Raw genomic sequence first — 16830 nt, 5'->3', positions numbered from 1 at the left:
TGTTAGGTTTTAACTTGATCACTTTGTAATCTTAATTTCTCTGATTTATCTATTGTAAATCGAGTGACGCTTAAAGTTAAAGGCTTCCTGAATAATCAGATGTAGAGATATTAACAATAAAGCAGACAAATACCTGTGGCACTCTAGGTCTTCCTATGCGGGGTTCTAAGAGAACAAACAAATTATGCTACAGAAATGCAAAGATGACATTTAGCACTGCATATGAAACCTGTGAAAGGCGGAGGTGCCCCCGCTGGAGGGAGATGTGAGCGTATGAAACTGGGATCCTATGTTTGTATTATGATAAACATTTTACAATGTATGACCAAAGTTATTTTTTGCACAGATTTATGCCTCTTATTCCCAAATGTATTTATTCTCCTTTACTGTCTGCCACTGATTTCATCATGCAGTACGTCAAGATGGAGCGAGCGTTCTGTGAAGGGCAGGGATGTTGCCACAGAGCCTTACAGCAGCATGTTCTGCCAAGACCAGCAAATAAATGTGATGATGAATGATCCTTATCAGGAGGGTCCGTGTCGCCTTCCTTGTCAGTGCTGTCCCTCACAGCCTGGAGACGGTTTCGATGCATCACCAGGACCTTTCAAGGAACTAGCCAAAGTCTTGGAGTTCCGTCGACAGCCACATTTATCCACATTTATTACTTCCCCTGTAATTTATTTGGTTTTTTTTTTTTTTTTTTAATAGAAATATGCCAAGGTCAGGGTGCACAAACACAAAAAGCACTTTGGAGGATGGGAAGAGGATGCTTACATGTTGTCCTCAATGCGCAAGATGTTGCTTTCTAAAAATGCCTTAAAAGCATAAAACATTTTTACATGGATTTCTTTTGAAACCGTGCTCCTCAGGATTTAGTGACCTTTTGACTGCAGACCTGAGGCCTGTACGCGTAGCTGTGTTAGCCAACATTTATGAGTTCGCCTGCAGAATAGATGCACCGACCGCCTCGAACAACTACTCAGAAATGCTTCCCGCTTATGATGTCAGGTGTGTGTTTTCAATGCTTTTGGCAGTGATTCTACACAGCGACAGCAGCATCCGTTCCCAGTATTTGTTGAAGCACGTTAGAGGCAATACCCAACACCTACGTAATTAGCCATAAAATTCAATGTAAAGAATTACTCAGACTGTTAGAATTTGATAAGTTCTCACTGTCAGTACATGTGCGGCAGTAAGAAGTGTGATGGTGTGTTTGGCTGAATGCTTTGTGTGCTTTCTTCTCTGGCTTGGTTCCCACTGGACGGATGGCACCAGCTCGTGAGTGACGTTCTCGAGACCCCTTTTGGTGGCAACTTTGGACAGAAATAAGGTGGCGATGGGGTGCTGAGAAAAGTGCACGCGGGACCGCGGAGGTTAATCGGCCTTTATACGTACGTGATCGGCAGGTGAGCACGTGTAGGCTCGGTGTAACATTTACCGCATTTGTGCTTTTACAAATTCAAATCACGGTTTTTACTTTGGTTCCTTACAATATAGACGGGGCATTTTTTGTCTTTTCTTTCGTTTTGATTAACGCTTTGCTTGCCGTTGACAAACCTTGCAACGATTTTGTTTGTCTGCCCCACCTCTCTACTTCGGCGATTTTCAGGACTCGTAATCTGCCTTGTGTCCCTCCTCCGCAGTGGAAGCGTTTACTGTACCCGGCTGCCTTTCAGAGAAGTAGGAGTTCCCCTTCCGACAAAGTGCGCAGGTCCCTGAAGTTTTCAACTTGAACACAGTCACTGCTGGAAGAGAAAGGTGAAAAGCGGTTAAGAACATACATTTACAAGCTAAAGGTTGCCACATGTGTCACAAGTGACAAAATAACAGGGTGTGCCCTGGTGTGGCTGGTTGGGATTTTGGAATTGATTTAATTCTCCAACTGATTCTATATCAGATGTAATCAGACATCTTTTAACATTTTTATTGTTCACTTAACTGCCTTTTCCCTGTCTGGTTTAAAACGCTTATTTCACACCTAGACTAGGACCAAAGATTTTAATGTTAATTTCTTGAACGCTGAATGGAAAGCGGATGTCATCTTAGATAAACTCTCTGCTCTTGCTGTCGTGCCCTCAATCAAGGCACTAACCCTGAATTGATACTTGTGCCCTTAACACCGTGAGTCGCTTTGAAGAAAAGTGACAGCTAAATATAAATAAGACACACTGTCTGAAGCCGCTCATCCCGAGTGGGGCCGCGGCAAGCCAGAGCCTGATCCGGAGCCTAACCCGACAACACAGGGCGCAAGGCTGGGGGGGGGGGGACACACCCTGGATGGGATGCCAGTCCGTCACAAGGCACCCCGAGCAGAACTCGAACCCCAGGCTCGCCAGAGAGCAGGACCAGGCCAAACCCACTGCTGCTGCACCGCTGCACCCCCCTTATATATATATATATATATATATATATATATAAATATTCAGAGAGAGTATGTTCCAACAATAATGATTCAGATTAATAACCATTCAACATTTTAAGGCAGCTTGGACAATGGGTAAGTAGGATAAGTGCCATCATCTTTATTTCAGCTCATGGGAGGCACTCATGTAGGAGGTGTGCCGTGGTCATGGCCTTCTTCCACACGTGTCTGGGCTGCATGCAAAGTGAGTGGGGAATCAAACCTCAGATTCAAAGTCACAGCAGTGCTGCTATGCCACTATCTCATATGACAGTGTCAGCTAAGTAAGGATTAATAATAATGTTTCTGTCTTGTCCTACACAGGTACCAATCATTTACTCAAAAAGAAATGAGCGAGGGCAAAACTCTGTGTGTCTGAATCATCTGTGTATACTTACTGGCCTTCCCTTCTGCTAATCCAGCCATATTTTCAAGTAAAACTTTCGTTTTTTGAAATGTAATATTGGAAAATGAAAACCAAGGATTTAAAAAAAAAAAAAAAAAAAACTGTCCCAAAAATGCTTTAAAAAAAAGGTGCACAAATGATGGGACTGCGGTTATCGTACTTTGGACACATCATGTGAAGAACAGATTTTCTCAACTAGAAAGCCAATCTTCTGCGATAGCTAAGGGAAAAAGAAGAGCAGGACTGGCGACCAGACGGAGGGACTCGATCGAAGCGATAATGGACGCGCTAGGGACAGAGGATTCTGGAGGCACTCTACTTGTGTATTTTATTTAATTAAAATTGATCTGTATAATGCTTCATGAAAACCTCTGTTGCATACACATTTTTGCAAACCTCCAAACAATAGTTATAAAAACAAGATAAGTTTAAAACACTGTTTTTCAAAGGAAAACAAATTTATTGACATGTCTGATATGCACTTTAAGAGCAACAAGGGTTCACGTTTGTCTGTTTTATTTCGTAATTCATGTCACATTAAAATCATTCGCTTTATTGCCACGTGTGAAAAAATAGAAGGAAGTTGTCAAATCCAAATTAGGATAGAAATTATTTACACAAACCACTGAAAAATTTTGTTGCCTTTACCTTCAGTTTTGTTCTCTTTACAGTTGCACATGAGAAACAGACACAGACAAGCGCATCGAAAGTTATTACAGCCGAGAGACAGGAACTGTGATTCCTCAGCCACTATGATCACATCTGCTCAGAATGAAATGTGGACGGTGGTTTAAATTCTTTTGAGGGTTTCCAAAGACCATGATCCTGTGAAAAGCCCTGCGAGTGGAAGGAGAGGGAGTTGTGTTTCCCAAAATCAAATGAAAACGTCACAGGAGTTTAGATGTCACACAATGGCATTATATTGCAGGCTGCGCCATTACTCTGGACACACACTTTTCTGGAGAACCAGCAAACCCAAATGTATAAACCCTGGGTACTAGCCAAAGATTCCTGCTTCCAAATAAGTTTGTTTTAAAGCCTTAATCAAAGGCAAACCTTCGGGTAGTAAAGGCGATAGTATTTATTCTAGTAAATCTCCATTCAGGATTTATTATTAAATGTTAAAATCTGATTAAAAAGCTTCTCCCCTCAAGAAGATCGTCATTTTCGGAATAAAAAAAAATGGTCCAGGCCTTAATTCCAAATAAGAAACCTCCAAATATTTCGTGTGAAGGTGTAATATTGCCCTTAAAAAGAGAGCAGCGCTGCACTGCCCATATTCCTGGCACATTAACACAACACACACACATACATTGACCGAAACCGCTTGTCCCGAGTAGGGTCGCAGCGAACCGGAGCCTAACCCGAGAACGCAGGGCACAAGGGGACACACCCAGGACAGGACACCAGTCTATTGCAAGGTACCCCAAGCGGGACTCGAACCCCAGACCTGCCAGAGAGCGGGCCCCGGCCAACCCCGCTGCACCACCACACCCCCTCCACATTAACAACAACAACAACAATAATAATAATAATAATCATCATCATCATCATCATCACTCATTCATCACTGCTTGAGATGAAGAGCAGTGGATACATCATTTGTAATGACAAACGTTTTTCATTGTGGTCATTGTGATAAGTAGAAGAGAATAGTGGACAGCAAGGGATAAACCTGTACATGGACACACACGAGTGTTTCACCTAAGCGGGTGTGTGCGCGCATTCCCTGTCCCTCCATAGCTAAACTTTACGGCTCCGAAGGCAGGCGTCGTTTTCCAAGCGGCCGTTACTTCCGCTGAGCTCCTCCGCGGCCCCTGCTAAGGTGCGGAGAGCAGCGCTTGCTTGCGTGCTCCACATCTCATCGACGCCAGGAGGAACGTCTCCTCGCCTGTCCCGCCCCTTCTCCTTCTGCCACGCTTGAGGAATGTCTGGCATTCTGTCACGAGCGAAGCAGCACGCAGTTCGTTGCACAAGTTCAGTTCTGCTCGCTTCACACGTGGCTGCAATCCCAAAATCGGGGGGCAAGGCCTGACCCGTCCGATACGTACAAGACGGCCGTTGTTCCAGAGATCTCGACACGCCCGGGGTGACTCAGGGAACTTGGAGTGCAGATATCATACGAGATACGAGGGCCAGCGCCTCCGCTTCTGATAACCCCTGCGGCTCGACGTGGCTACAAGCAGAGGTTCGATAGGGGCGGGAGGTGAGGGCATGTTGGTGGAGGGACACTGAGACGGTTCCTTGTGCAGACAGATGCTCAGACGGTGCGTTCAGCAAGCTCACCGGAGCGTCCTATCTTCAAATACTAGGAAGAGTTGCTCATTTTACCTGAAAAAAACCCTTCGTTCACTTGATGTTCGACACGTAAGGCACACCGCCGAGATCCAGTTTTCAGAATCTTACTTCTAGAATTCTCTACAAGTCTTTTTCTGAGTATTTATATCCATTTGGATGGAATTTACAAATTATACTTCGTAGACTTCCTTTCAAGCGGCTCTCTTGGCATCATTTAAATGAGAGATTTTATCATGTGAAATGAAGAAATGAGGTACACCCCTGGTGCTTGGCTTGGGTGCTATCATCCAGTCAAAAGGACACTAATAAGGACTTTTAAGGTTTGGATTAAGTGCCAGCACTGCGTGGGCCTTTGGGCCATGACTTTCGCTGATTTTGTCTACACATACTGCTAAAAAAATACAAATATAAACCCTGATACTTATTGCAACTGCACTGAACACCTGCTGGTACTTGGAGATGCAAAGTGAAAAATGCATAGAATATTTCAAATGCATTTCATTATTTTACAATATATGCTGTATAAATGAAAATCAACATTGATCATCTCTGTTAAATCATGGTAAATATTTCACTGTTAACCCATTGCATGGTTAACTTTCTCCCACTGTGGCACAACAAGCAGCACTGCTGAGTCGCAACACCTGGGTAGTGTGAGAGGATGTGGGTTCGATCCTCATTCAGTCTGTGTAGATTTTGCATATTCTCTCTCTGTCTGTGTGGGTTTTCTCCAGGTGCTCTGGTTTCCTCCCACAGTCCAAAGACATGCAATTCAGGTTCCATCATAATGTGTGAGTGACAGTGTTCCACTGGTGTTTGGATGAGTGACCGAGTGTAAGTAGTGTATCTAGCAGTGTAAGTCACCATGGTGAATAAGGTGTGTGGGCTCATAACACTACATAGAGATGTACTGCTGTTGCCCAGAGAAACATCCACCCTTTCCAAATTCACAGCAGAGCATTTATTTATTCCTCTGTGGTCTAGTGGGAAGGAGGAAGATTCACTCAACAACTTGCAGGTGAGTTTGTTTAAACTCAAGGCATCGTGGTGTGATGAGAGGTCTAAATTAAGGGAAGGGGAAAAATGCCAGTTTAACTGGTTCCCATCCAGAGGATGATTTAACATCTGGCGTTGGGCTAAAACCCTGGAACGTTAGACAGGCAAAGCCATCTTTGGTAAGAAAGTACTACTAATTACAGAAACGCCATCACACGTACTGCCATTTAGATGGGCGGAAACATGCTCAGGTTTCACCGTATACCACATTAATTTCCAATATCCACATAGACGAAATCTTATACTCATTCTTTTCCTTTTCAACAGCCACACAAAAACACTTTTAAGGCCGACTGAACACCTTCTTGCAATTTAGACACGGAAACTCTTGAATCTCTGTCTGGAAATCCAGCTTAATTGTTTTACATGCAGACAGCCAAGATGCACTGTAGATGGAAACTATTTCTTAATCAACATTGCAGAGCCAAAACCAGATGAAATCATTTGTGGTCCTTGTGCAAAAAATATGAAAAGTACATCCAAGCCCTTTTAATAAAGAACAATACTTAACAGAACTAACAGAGGAAGTCCAGGCATAAAAATGATTTCATACCCCCATAAAACTCAATGCAAAACAAATACATGAATATGAGGAATTTCATTATATCTGTACCTCAGGTGGCCATCCTGCTCACATTTCGTTACATTAAAACAAATAATTAAATACAATTCATTCTTCACCTTAACTACAGCAAAGTAAGGAAAAGTCACACACAGGTCACTAAAACAGTTTGTTTCATCATCTTATAAAAAAAAAAAGACTTTGCCATATAAATTCTTGCACTGTAGCCTTGTTTGTTAAATTATGTGCTTAATGTGTTCATTTTCTTTATTAATGAGACTTAAGTTCTATAAAAATAGTCTCCTTTAATAAACACAGTGCACGTCCACAACTTCTGATCTAAATGCAAGGTGAAAGGTCCATTAAACACATCGGATTCACCTTGTAAACACTGCCGTACAGTGCGCCGTAAAGAGCACGGATTATCACACTCTTTACTATATGTAAAGTTATACACAACGTTACTTGGCAAACTTTATAACCAGGTAATACAATCTAAAGCAGAAGAACAATTTTGATGACTGATCATTAAACATTTCTCTCTGCCTTACCATGCACTGTATTCAAAAAATTAAATAAATACAAAAAAATGAATTAATACCTTCGCAGTGTGTCTCGGCCCAAAACATTATAGCACATTTATCATCTATAAATACACATGAATAAGATAACAGAGCAGTTGATCAACACCTTTCTATGGTAAAGCTGACCTGTGTATCTTGTACACAGCTGGCCTTGCATTTCAGAAATAGAGGAAGAAAAAGAGGGAAGGGCTACAAATAATATTGTTTATACTAGTAAAAATCTTTTTACCCTGTATATAGAAGATTCTGTGTTATTCACACTTAGAAATAAACTGTGGATTCTGTAGTGTCTTCTGCATGGTTAATCTAGCTACAAACATTCACACACTAAATGTTATTTTGAAGTCATAGAAATAAAATCGCTAAGTGTGTATGTGCATGTAACTGAATGAATGGGCCTATCAATAACTTTTCTTGGCAACACATTCAATGTGATGCAACTCTGCTCCAGGAATGAAGATAAGAAGCTTCTCCTGGAACCAAAGCTGACAAAATAAAAGATTGCACTTCTTCCCGATGATTGCATTTGTAGATATAGTCCTTCCTCTATCCAGCAGTGTTGGTAAATAAACCAAGGTACTCGCCACTCTTCGCTATCAGTCCTAGAGTGAGTGCGTTGTGAGTAACCTTCTGAAACATTCAGTCAGTCGCAGATAGGTCGATCAGACATGAGATACACATGTCCTTCCAGTGACCACATTGTGTGTCTTGCGATTTATCCACATTCCACAGATGTGCAATGTAACACTAATAACTGTGTTTGTCTGCATTTTTGCCTTCCTGTCGACTCATTCGGTAGCCAAAATGCATCCCAAAGGGGTGATGAGAAAAAAAAAAAAGTTCTGTGACACTAATGTATTAATCATAAATGGGTACGTGGATTCTACTGGACACAGCGCTGGATTTACGCTGAAGTGTGTTATTCTGAATATGTTACTGGGGTAGATAAAACCCACAGACTCCTTCCTTCCCCTAAAGATAAGGAGCTTTGAGGATCCACACTCCATTTCTCAGATAGTAATAAAAAACAAGGAGAAGCTGAGCCCTGATCATCATAGTTACCAGTGAAGGGGAACTTCACCTTCTGCAAACACCAGCACGCTTGTTGGTTCCACTGCGCTGATCCTTCACCCTCACTCATAATGTTATGAAGACCTGTGCTGTTGTCTCTGCTTCCAACAATTACAACTACAAGTATGTATTTTACAGTTACAAGTAACATAGATTCTGGGTTGTAGAGGTCTTGGAGAAGAATGATTAACCTGTAATGTTTAATTATTCCAGGGGCTCTGTGAGCAAATGGAGGAGCAGATAGCTGTTGATAGTGCAAGACGCCGTAGTACCGTTGTCATCATTGAATATTATTATAAATTTCTACAGTTAATGTACATACAATCAGTGCAGAATTTATGCACTTAAAGTCAAATATGGTGAGTCTGGCAGAGTAGATCCAGACCATGCTCCATCACCTGGGCTGAAAAACACATGGAGGCAGCACACTAAGGTAAAACAAGCATCAGGTGTAGCCAGGTTATAAATTAAGAGATTCTTTCTAAAGAGAGTCTAGAGAGAAAACTTTTTATTTATTTTTAATAAGGGCTTTAGTTAAGCATTCGGTCACAACGATCTGTCTGGTGTTTCTTGTTGCATGAACTGTTGGGATGTGTTTGTCAAGAACATGAGGGCTCCTTCACTAAAACTTACTTTATTGACTCCCTGCATATTATTTACTATGCGTTTAAGTCGGTTGCATGACGACCTTCAGATATTAAAGGTTAATTTTAGGTTAGTGGCATCTGTTATTGGTGACCACACAGATTCTGCTCAAAGTAAATCGATATGGTCTTAATAGAAACAAGGTAAAAGACTGATCTCCCATTTAGTGCACCGCATGGGAAATACGGCATGTAGTGGTTCGCCAATGCATGAAACTGTACATTAGCGGAGGAGGACAAATATTGCTTTAAAAAATAGACACAAGTGAAACTATCGAAGACAAATGACGTTTTATAGATCCAGGATTGCAGCTAAAGCAGAACTGGGATGAAAGTAACATCAGATCAATAAGAGAAAGAGTCATGAATCAAGGAGAGAGGGGAGCTTTTAGAGATGCTTGTTACATAATACTAGAGCTACTGTGAATCGAGAGACTGGAGTTAACTGAGGAGATACACTGTGTTTCCAACTGGGGCCCTCTGTGGTATTTAAACATGCAGTCATTAGGAATGTCTGCCCATTAGCAAATAAGTGTTACCATACTTTTGTATATTTTAAGTCTGAGTCTTTGTTTTTAAACTCTGACAAGATTCTTTTCACGGCCTGTTTGTGATTATACAATTCCAGTAAGTTAGGATCTGAAAAAACCAAGTCTGCCTCCTTTTTTGGAGACGAACCTTGTCCTAAAGTGTTAGTCCTGCAAAGAATCACCGCCTTTCATACTTCACTGTTTATTCCAGAGGGTTACTTGTGTGTCGGGTTGTTTCCTTGTGAGGAAACGAGCTTTTATTTCATCACGGTGAGATGGGACTTTGTCACACGTGCATACGCACATGTGGTTCCACCAATAGATGTGGCCAGGCATTGCCAAAAAACTGCAAACCAGCAGATGCTCATTGGTTCATTCGCCACTTCAGCACCTACAGTACAGTGATGTGGTCGTGTTTATTATTTAACTTTTTTATGTGCATTATGTCATAAGCACACACACAGCCACCCGAAGAAACACCATTAAAAAAAGTTCCTCTAACAGAGTCCAGGCAATGTGCGGGGGACAGCTGCCAGTGTAGTTGTTAGAGTTACTGTCTTTGGACCCAAAGGTCACAGGCTTGAATCTCACCTCCAGCTGTAGTACCTTTGAGCAACGTATGGACCTTGAATTGCTCCAGTAGAAATTGCACAGCTGCATAAAAGGGTAAATAATTGTAAGTTGCTTGGAGAAAAGTGTCAGCTGAATAAATAAATGTAATGTAGATGTGCGTGATGGGTTAGAATGTGTAACTGTGCTGTAAAGCTTCATACATACTGTATAAATGGACCAGTACCTTATTGATTCATCCTAAACCTCACTACAAATGAAAAACATAATAAAAAAATAGTATCGCGCTGATTTTTTTTCAAGATGCAAGATGACTTTATCTGCAAGGCTCAGCTTGTAGCAGTGATAACCCTCATTTGAGAAATGGTTTTCCTGGACTTAATGCAACAGGGAAAAAAATGCACTAGTTGTTGAAGTTCCTGTAGCCGAATTTGGCTTCTGCGACATATTTGCAGAAGTTCTTGCATGTGGTTCGGTGTGTGGAAGAACAGCACCTGCAGTAATGGGAAATAATGTAATGTGTCTGTTTTTTTTTTTTTTTCTCATTTTAAACTATACTGAAACCCGTGATTTTGTCAGATACTGGCATTATATGGAGAGAGAGAGAGGGGGGAATAGAGAGGAAGACAGAAAGAGAAAGAAATAGAGAGAGGAAGACAGAGAGTGAGAGAGAGAGAGAGAAAGAGACAGGGAGGGAGAGAGAAATAGAGAGAGAGAAAGAGAGAGAGTGAGAGAAATAAAAAGAGAGCTGCTGGGGTGCTGCGAACACCTAATGCTGGTGCAGTTACAACGACCATGTGAAGCGCGACCACAGGATGTGCCACCTGGCCGGGCTAAAAACGAAAAAAGAAATAAAGCCTGAGAGAGGAACTTGAGGTGCTTGTGACACAGACTGTATATTTAAGAGCACAGCTCCGGCGCTCGGTTGTTCCGCTCCGTCTCAGTGACTCCGGTTGCCGCTCACACTTTTGGGAGACCCGCCGCCCGAGCTGAAGTGGGTCTCCATCCCCGGGCCGCGCCGGCTCTGCTCTCCTCACAGTTCCGGACATGATGATGGAGCTCAGCGCTGCCTCGGTGCCACACCACGGCCTTTCGGTGGGTGGCCAATGACCGAATGAACCTGCTTTTTCCCCCCACTGACTCACTAGGACTTCTTCTTCCAGTGCACAGTCGCAAATGTGCGCTTCGCACGGTATGTTTCTGTACAAATGGACATGGTTCTCCCAGGTAGCTTTTCGGCGCACTCCTGCTGCAGCGACTGCCCGCGTAGCGCTTCGCCTTCGCCTTCACCCGCGCCGCTCCGGCGGACACTGACGCCTCCGGCTCGCCATGCGGCTGCAGCTGCTCTCCCTCCTTTTCGTCTGGTCCCTGGCGGAACACGCGCCCCGGACGCCGCGCGCCCACCAACAGCCTCTCGACAAACGTGAGTAGGGCGCGGAGACGCGCGCGCGCACACTCACACGCGCCCCGGGCCCGCGCGCTGCAAGAGTCGCGCGCTCACAGCTGCAGCGCGGGGCTCCGGTGCGCGGAGGGAGCGACGCCGCGGAACTGGGCTCCGTTCTGCAAAGCAAAGCGACGCTCCTGAAATGATCCGGAAACTGACAGCTAATACTGGACGACACAGGTGGCACAGAGTTAGTAAGTCTGCAGTTTGGTGAGAAGCGCAGTAGTAGACAAATGCACTAGAAATAATTGATCAGAAATAAAAATGGGAAAAAAAAAAAAAAAAAAGCTGAGGTGATGAGAAACAGAGGCAATCGTACCTCGGTTTGCGAAAATAGCCGAGAGTGGAAGTCTGTTCGTAACTCGTTTGGTTCATAACAGCCGACAAGGTCACTTTTATGCTTTAAGTCACACAAGTAAAAGTTGAACAATACAAACATCCCTCATTTAATTCGTAGGTTTGGTTACACACACACTGTATAATATAAAATATATAAATATATATAATCAAGATACACAGGACAAGATGTTACACCTCATGCCTATCTATATATATACATATATATATATACACACACTCTGTCTGAAGTCGCTTGTCCCGAGCGGGATCACGGCAAACCAGATGCAAGGCTGGAGGGAGAGGGGACACACCCAGGATGGGATGCCAGTCTGTTGCAAGGCACCCCAAGCAGGACTCAAATCCCAGACCTGCCAGAGAGCAGGATCCAGCCAAGCCCGCTGTACTTATACATATATATATATATACATTTTAAAAAATAGATACATAAAATAAATTTTAAAAAAAGGCCACATCTTGAGCCTATCCCAGAAGTGCGGGCATGGTACACGCTAGACGGGATGCCAGTCCATTGCATGGCAATCACAATTATACACACTACAACCAATTTAAAGTGACTAATCCACCTCAATCACACATCTTTGTGGAGTGAGGAGAGAAAAGGCAAACTCCACACAGGCTGAGCTAGATTCAAACCCAAGTCAGAACACACAGCTCAGCAGCGGACAGACCAGCACTATCCGCTGTGCCACATGCTGTCGGTATTAACTTACAGCTGCATTCAGAAGAAAGCTAATACATAATGGATTAAAAAAAATGTGTTCTCCCCAAATTCCAATTCAGTTCCAATAGTTGTTACATTATTGGTAAATGTTAACACTCAGGAAAACCACACAAGAGTTGGAAACAATTGTGAAAACCTGTTGGATTAAGGCAGTAACACACTCCTAGTCTGTTTTGGTACACTTTACTTCCATCTGGCTGTTTGGCAGTTTAATAGGAGTCAGCGTACACTGAATTATTGAGTGGACAATAAGGATTATAGCCAATGGTCATTTACACTAACAACAACGTTACACCTGTTTTGTGACTGCAGATTGCAGTAGAGAGCTTGAACGTGCAACCTCGAAATGACCTTATGACACACTCGAGGAAGTACTGCACGAGCGATAGAATGAAAGTCCACTACTATGATGCGTGTTCCTCGAAAACTGCAAGGAGCATGAACATGACGCACACACACACAACGCAAATTGGTCATACAATTATGCACGTGCAGCCATGAGCTTTCTGATAAGCTTTTTTTTTTTTTCTCAGAATCCATACCTGGGACCCCCAGGACCAGCTGTTATGGTGGGTGTCTCACCTGTTCTGACTCCAATGGCTGCCTATCATGCAAACCCCGGTACTTTTTTCTCCTGGACCGTCTTGGGATGAGACAGGTTGGAATGTGCCTCCTCTCCTGCCCTAGTGGATACTACCACATCCGCTCTCGAGATATAAACAAGTGCTCAAGTAAGTACCACTGCACACAGCTACCCAGCAAAGCCCGATCCATGACTGGGCCTGCTTTACATAGGGAGTATGGTCCAAAGCAGAACTGAACGTACAGTGCAAGTTCACCAGTGCTCCGCTGAAATATAAAATGAATCTGTGACATTTATATGATGATATTCACCGTTAAATGACTGTGACAGCTCACTTGCTCAGCTACTTGTTTGAATACATCAGGTGTTTGGGGGGAAAAGTTTGCAATTTTGAAAAGTATGTTTAAAAAAAACATATTTTTGTGGGGATATCCCTACAGTGGTTGATACACACACACACACACACACACACACACACACACACACACACACACACACACACACACTGTCAGAAACCGCTTGCCCCAAGCAGGATCACGGCGAGCCGGAGCCTAACCCAGCAACGCAGGGCGCAAGGCTGGAGGGAGAGGGGACACACCCAGGATGGGATGCCAATCCATCGCAAGGTGGTTGATATAATTGCAGCTTAGTTTCCTCTAATACTACGATTTGAAGACACTTCATTTTAACACATTACATGCATTAGAAACTTTTTTGTGTCCTCAAAGAGATTCGTATTGTTCTGGGGTGTCTACTGCCTCCACCACCAGCCAAGTTTGGTTTCTCGCTGTGTCCCAGAGTGCCAGCTGGATTGTGACTGTGACTTCACCGGGAACTTCTGCACACGGTGCAGAGCTGGACATTATTTATACCGAGGGAAGTGTCAGGAGAGCTGCCCAGAGGGGCTGAAGCCAAACGACAGGCTGAGGGAGTGCGTGTTTGGTGAGTGTGTGGGATGGCCAGTCCTGGGAGCAGTACAGGATGGAAACTGGCCTTGCACTCTGTTGAGGTTGATGCCTGTACCTGCAGTAATCCAAAAACTGAATACTTACTGGAGTTCTTCTGTCACGTGACTTGACTTTAGCTGAGAATGACCAATGCTGTCATAGTTGATGTTATATATGTGAGGGGAGGTTGAACATCTCATCGTGATATGGGCTGTGACAACACCTTATGAAGATGGACTATTGAATGACATTTAATGAGATATTTCTAACAGATGTGAATTGAGTTGCTACGCAGTGTTATTGTTGGGAAACATACATAACATCTATAACATATACAACAATATAACATGCTGATTTGTGACAGGCTGTGTCTCTCACAGACTGTGCTGCAGACTGTGACACTTGCCTGGATGAGGATACCTGCACAAGATGCAGACAGGGTCTATACCTCCTGCAAGGGAAGTGTCATTCCGCTTGTCCAGAGGAATTCTTCGCAAATGAACAGCTCATGGAGTGCAAACCTCAAGGTAGGTTAAAAAAAAAAACACAGGTATGAGAGGATATTCTGTGACAGCATTAGCTTCACCCTCCCCTGTGTAAGTATTGTGTAGCTTCATTTTCTCTGCTTTATATCACATTTCCAGCAAAGACAACAGTACCTTTTTGGTTACTGCATAGTGTCCCATCGTCGTCTCTGCCTGCTCTTTAACTGTACATAGTTATTTGTTGAAATTTCATTCCATTGTCATCACTTTTCAGTTTTTAAGATTTCATAGAGGTGGATATCTAAAAGCAATATAGAGCAAACAGGAGAAGTAAATCAGTCAAGGGTATTACAGCAAGAACTCTCCTGGAACTGCAGCTTATAGTCTTCAAGTTAAAAATTCATGCACGTAACCCTGTCTTTCTGTCCCCATCTCTCTCTCTCTCTCTCTCTCTCTCTCTCTGATGTGTGCTCTCCTAGTCCATTGTGAAGTAGGTGAGTGGGGTAGCTGGAGTCCTTGCTTTCGCGGAGGGAGCACTTGTGGATTCAAGTTAGGGGAACAGATAAGGACCCGGGATGTTCTCCTGGTGACCCCATCTAACAGCCATCCTTGCCCTGCTGTCTCAGAGAAGAGGGATTGTATTTCCAAGAAGAAGAAATGCCCAGGTGCATCCAGAACTGCCTTATTTACAATAAGCACTTTTACAAAAGCACACAGGACTTTGAATAACATCACTTATGCATAGTACTACATTTAACTGGCATGAGAATGAGCTTAACTGATTTTATCCTAGTACAGGGTATCCATGGTGGTTTGAATCTGTTCAAATCAAGGAGTTGAATAAAAAAAAATAAAAAGCAAAAAGAAGGAAGTGAAGACTTCATCTTGTTAAATAATTCTACAAAATCTGTACGCAGACCCATTATGTAAGCAACAAACGCATCAAGCCAAGCAACCACCCTTTACAAGTCTTCTAAACAAATGTATACTCACAATTCTTCTCTCTGATTACAAATTACACAGCTTGAATACTGAAATGTCAGATAAAACACTGAGAGTGAACACATTGCTTTTAATAATTTGTTATACCTCTGTGATATCTCTGTATCTCAATGTGACGATGAACATAGGAATAGTAGCATGAGCCAGAAAGACTTAAATATAGCCAGACAGATATGCAACCCAACAGCAACCTCTAATGGTTAAAAATGTTTTATGTGTTGTATTTTAGCCTTAGACTCATAAATGTGGACGTGAATGTAGCTTCAGACTAAGTGTGTATTTGATAGAGACCACAAATCCCCAATAATGTAATTAGTAACACAATTATCAATGCTCCGCTGGCACATATCAAAAGGTACCTTAGATCTGTACCATTTATCTGTATTTTACTGGAGTAATTCAGTACATAGCTTCAGAGTACTGATTCTGGAGCTCTTCTGGGACTTAATCCAGCCACCTCTAAATCTTCTAACCTGGACATCCACTCTTTCATCATTATGATACAGGATTCACCAGACTGACCAGCACTACTTTTGTGCTCTTCCGTGCAGGACAATCTGGAGGAAAGCAGAGGGACAGGAAGAACAAGACAGACAGAAAGATTCGGAGCAGCCGACAAGAGGGGAGTGAGAGGGAGAACGGGAAGCAGATGAGAGACTGGGCAGATGCTGTGAACAGGAACATCACAAAATCTTGGTAGCAAAGGGGCCAAAACAGAAATCAGAGGCCAGCAAGGAACACTTGACAGATAACCTGCAAAAGCATCAGCAAGAAGCACTACTTGCAGAAATGCTGCAGTAAAACATATTGACTGCTTGCACATAACTGTGTATGAGGCATTGTAACAAGATACTGTGTCAATGTCTTTATAGTTTTTGTTGGCTTTTTATCATTTACACTGAGCCTACATATAGTATTGTCTAGTCATTGTGTGGGTTTTTAAAACATTGCATCAATGTCATTGTACAGAACAAAAAATGTATCTAAATTGTGAAAAAAGACCAATCTACAGCAAACCTGAATGTAACTGTAAATGTAGTCTTTTTATGTTTGAAATCTTAAGATTCAGAAGTGACATGATACATCATATTACTTCCACATAACATGTGAAAAATGTATATATATAAGAGAGTGAATACTGTAGTTTCTTGTACTAGTAGTAGCCC

General features: G+C 42.7%; 1 protein-coding gene and 1 long non-coding RNA gene across 4 annotated transcripts; both read left to right on the top strand.

Moving 5' to 3' along the window:
• Positions 1-1193: 1193 nt before the first annotated feature.
• Positions 1194-3111, top strand: LOC108929277 (uncharacterized). Its single transcript, XR_001965731.2, has 4 exons — positions 1194-1406; positions 1644-1758; positions 2532-2606; positions 2726-3111. It is a non-coding gene; the product is annotated as an uncharacterized LOC108929277 (long non-coding RNA).
• Positions 3112-8416: 5305 nt separating this feature from the next.
• LOC108929406 (R-spondin-3-like) lies at positions 8417-16821 on the top strand. Of its 3 annotated transcripts, none has more exons than XM_029256764.1 (7): positions 8417-8501; positions 11350-11545; positions 13181-13378; positions 14029-14172; positions 14558-14704; positions 15142-15327; positions 16216-16821. In XM_029256764.1, exons 2-7 carry the CDS (start codon positions 11452-11454, stop codon positions 16362-16364), a joined length of 918 nt encoding a protein of 305 aa, XP_029112597.1. In that variant the 5' UTR covers positions 8417-8501; positions 11350-11451; the 3' UTR covers positions 16365-16821. The 3 variants fall into 3 exon arrangements, with proteins under 3 accessions (XP_029112597.1, XP_029112589.1, XP_018599426.1); XM_029256756.1 differs by lacking the exon at positions 8417-8501 and adding an exon at positions 10822-11217; XM_018743910.2 differs by lacking the exons at positions 8417-8501; positions 11350-11545 and adding an exon at positions 11583-11760.
• The last annotated feature ends 9 nt before the right edge of the window (positions 16822-16830 follow it).

Source organism: Scleropages formosus, chromosome 1 (genome assembly GCF_900964775.1).
Source record: "Scleropages formosus chromosome 1, fSclFor1.1, whole genome shotgun sequence".
NCBI classification, from domain to species: Eukaryota; Metazoa; Chordata; class Actinopteri; order Osteoglossiformes; family Osteoglossidae; genus Scleropages; species Scleropages formosus.
This window is presented reverse-complemented; position numbering and strand designations above follow the sequence as displayed.

Coding starts and splice junctions, on each gene's coding strand:
- LOC108929406 (XM_029256764.1), top strand. CDS start 11,452: ATGCGGCTGCAGCTGCTCTCCCTCCTTTTCGTCTGGTCCCTGGCGGAA. Junction 11,546..13,180: donor CCAACAGCCTCTCGACAAAC/GTGAGTAGGGCG, acceptor TTTTTTTCTCAG/AATCCATACCTGGGACCCCC. Junction 15,328..16,215: donor CAAGAAGAAGAAATGCCCAG/GTGCATCCAGAA, acceptor TCTTCCGTGCAG/GACAATCTGGAGGAAAGCAG.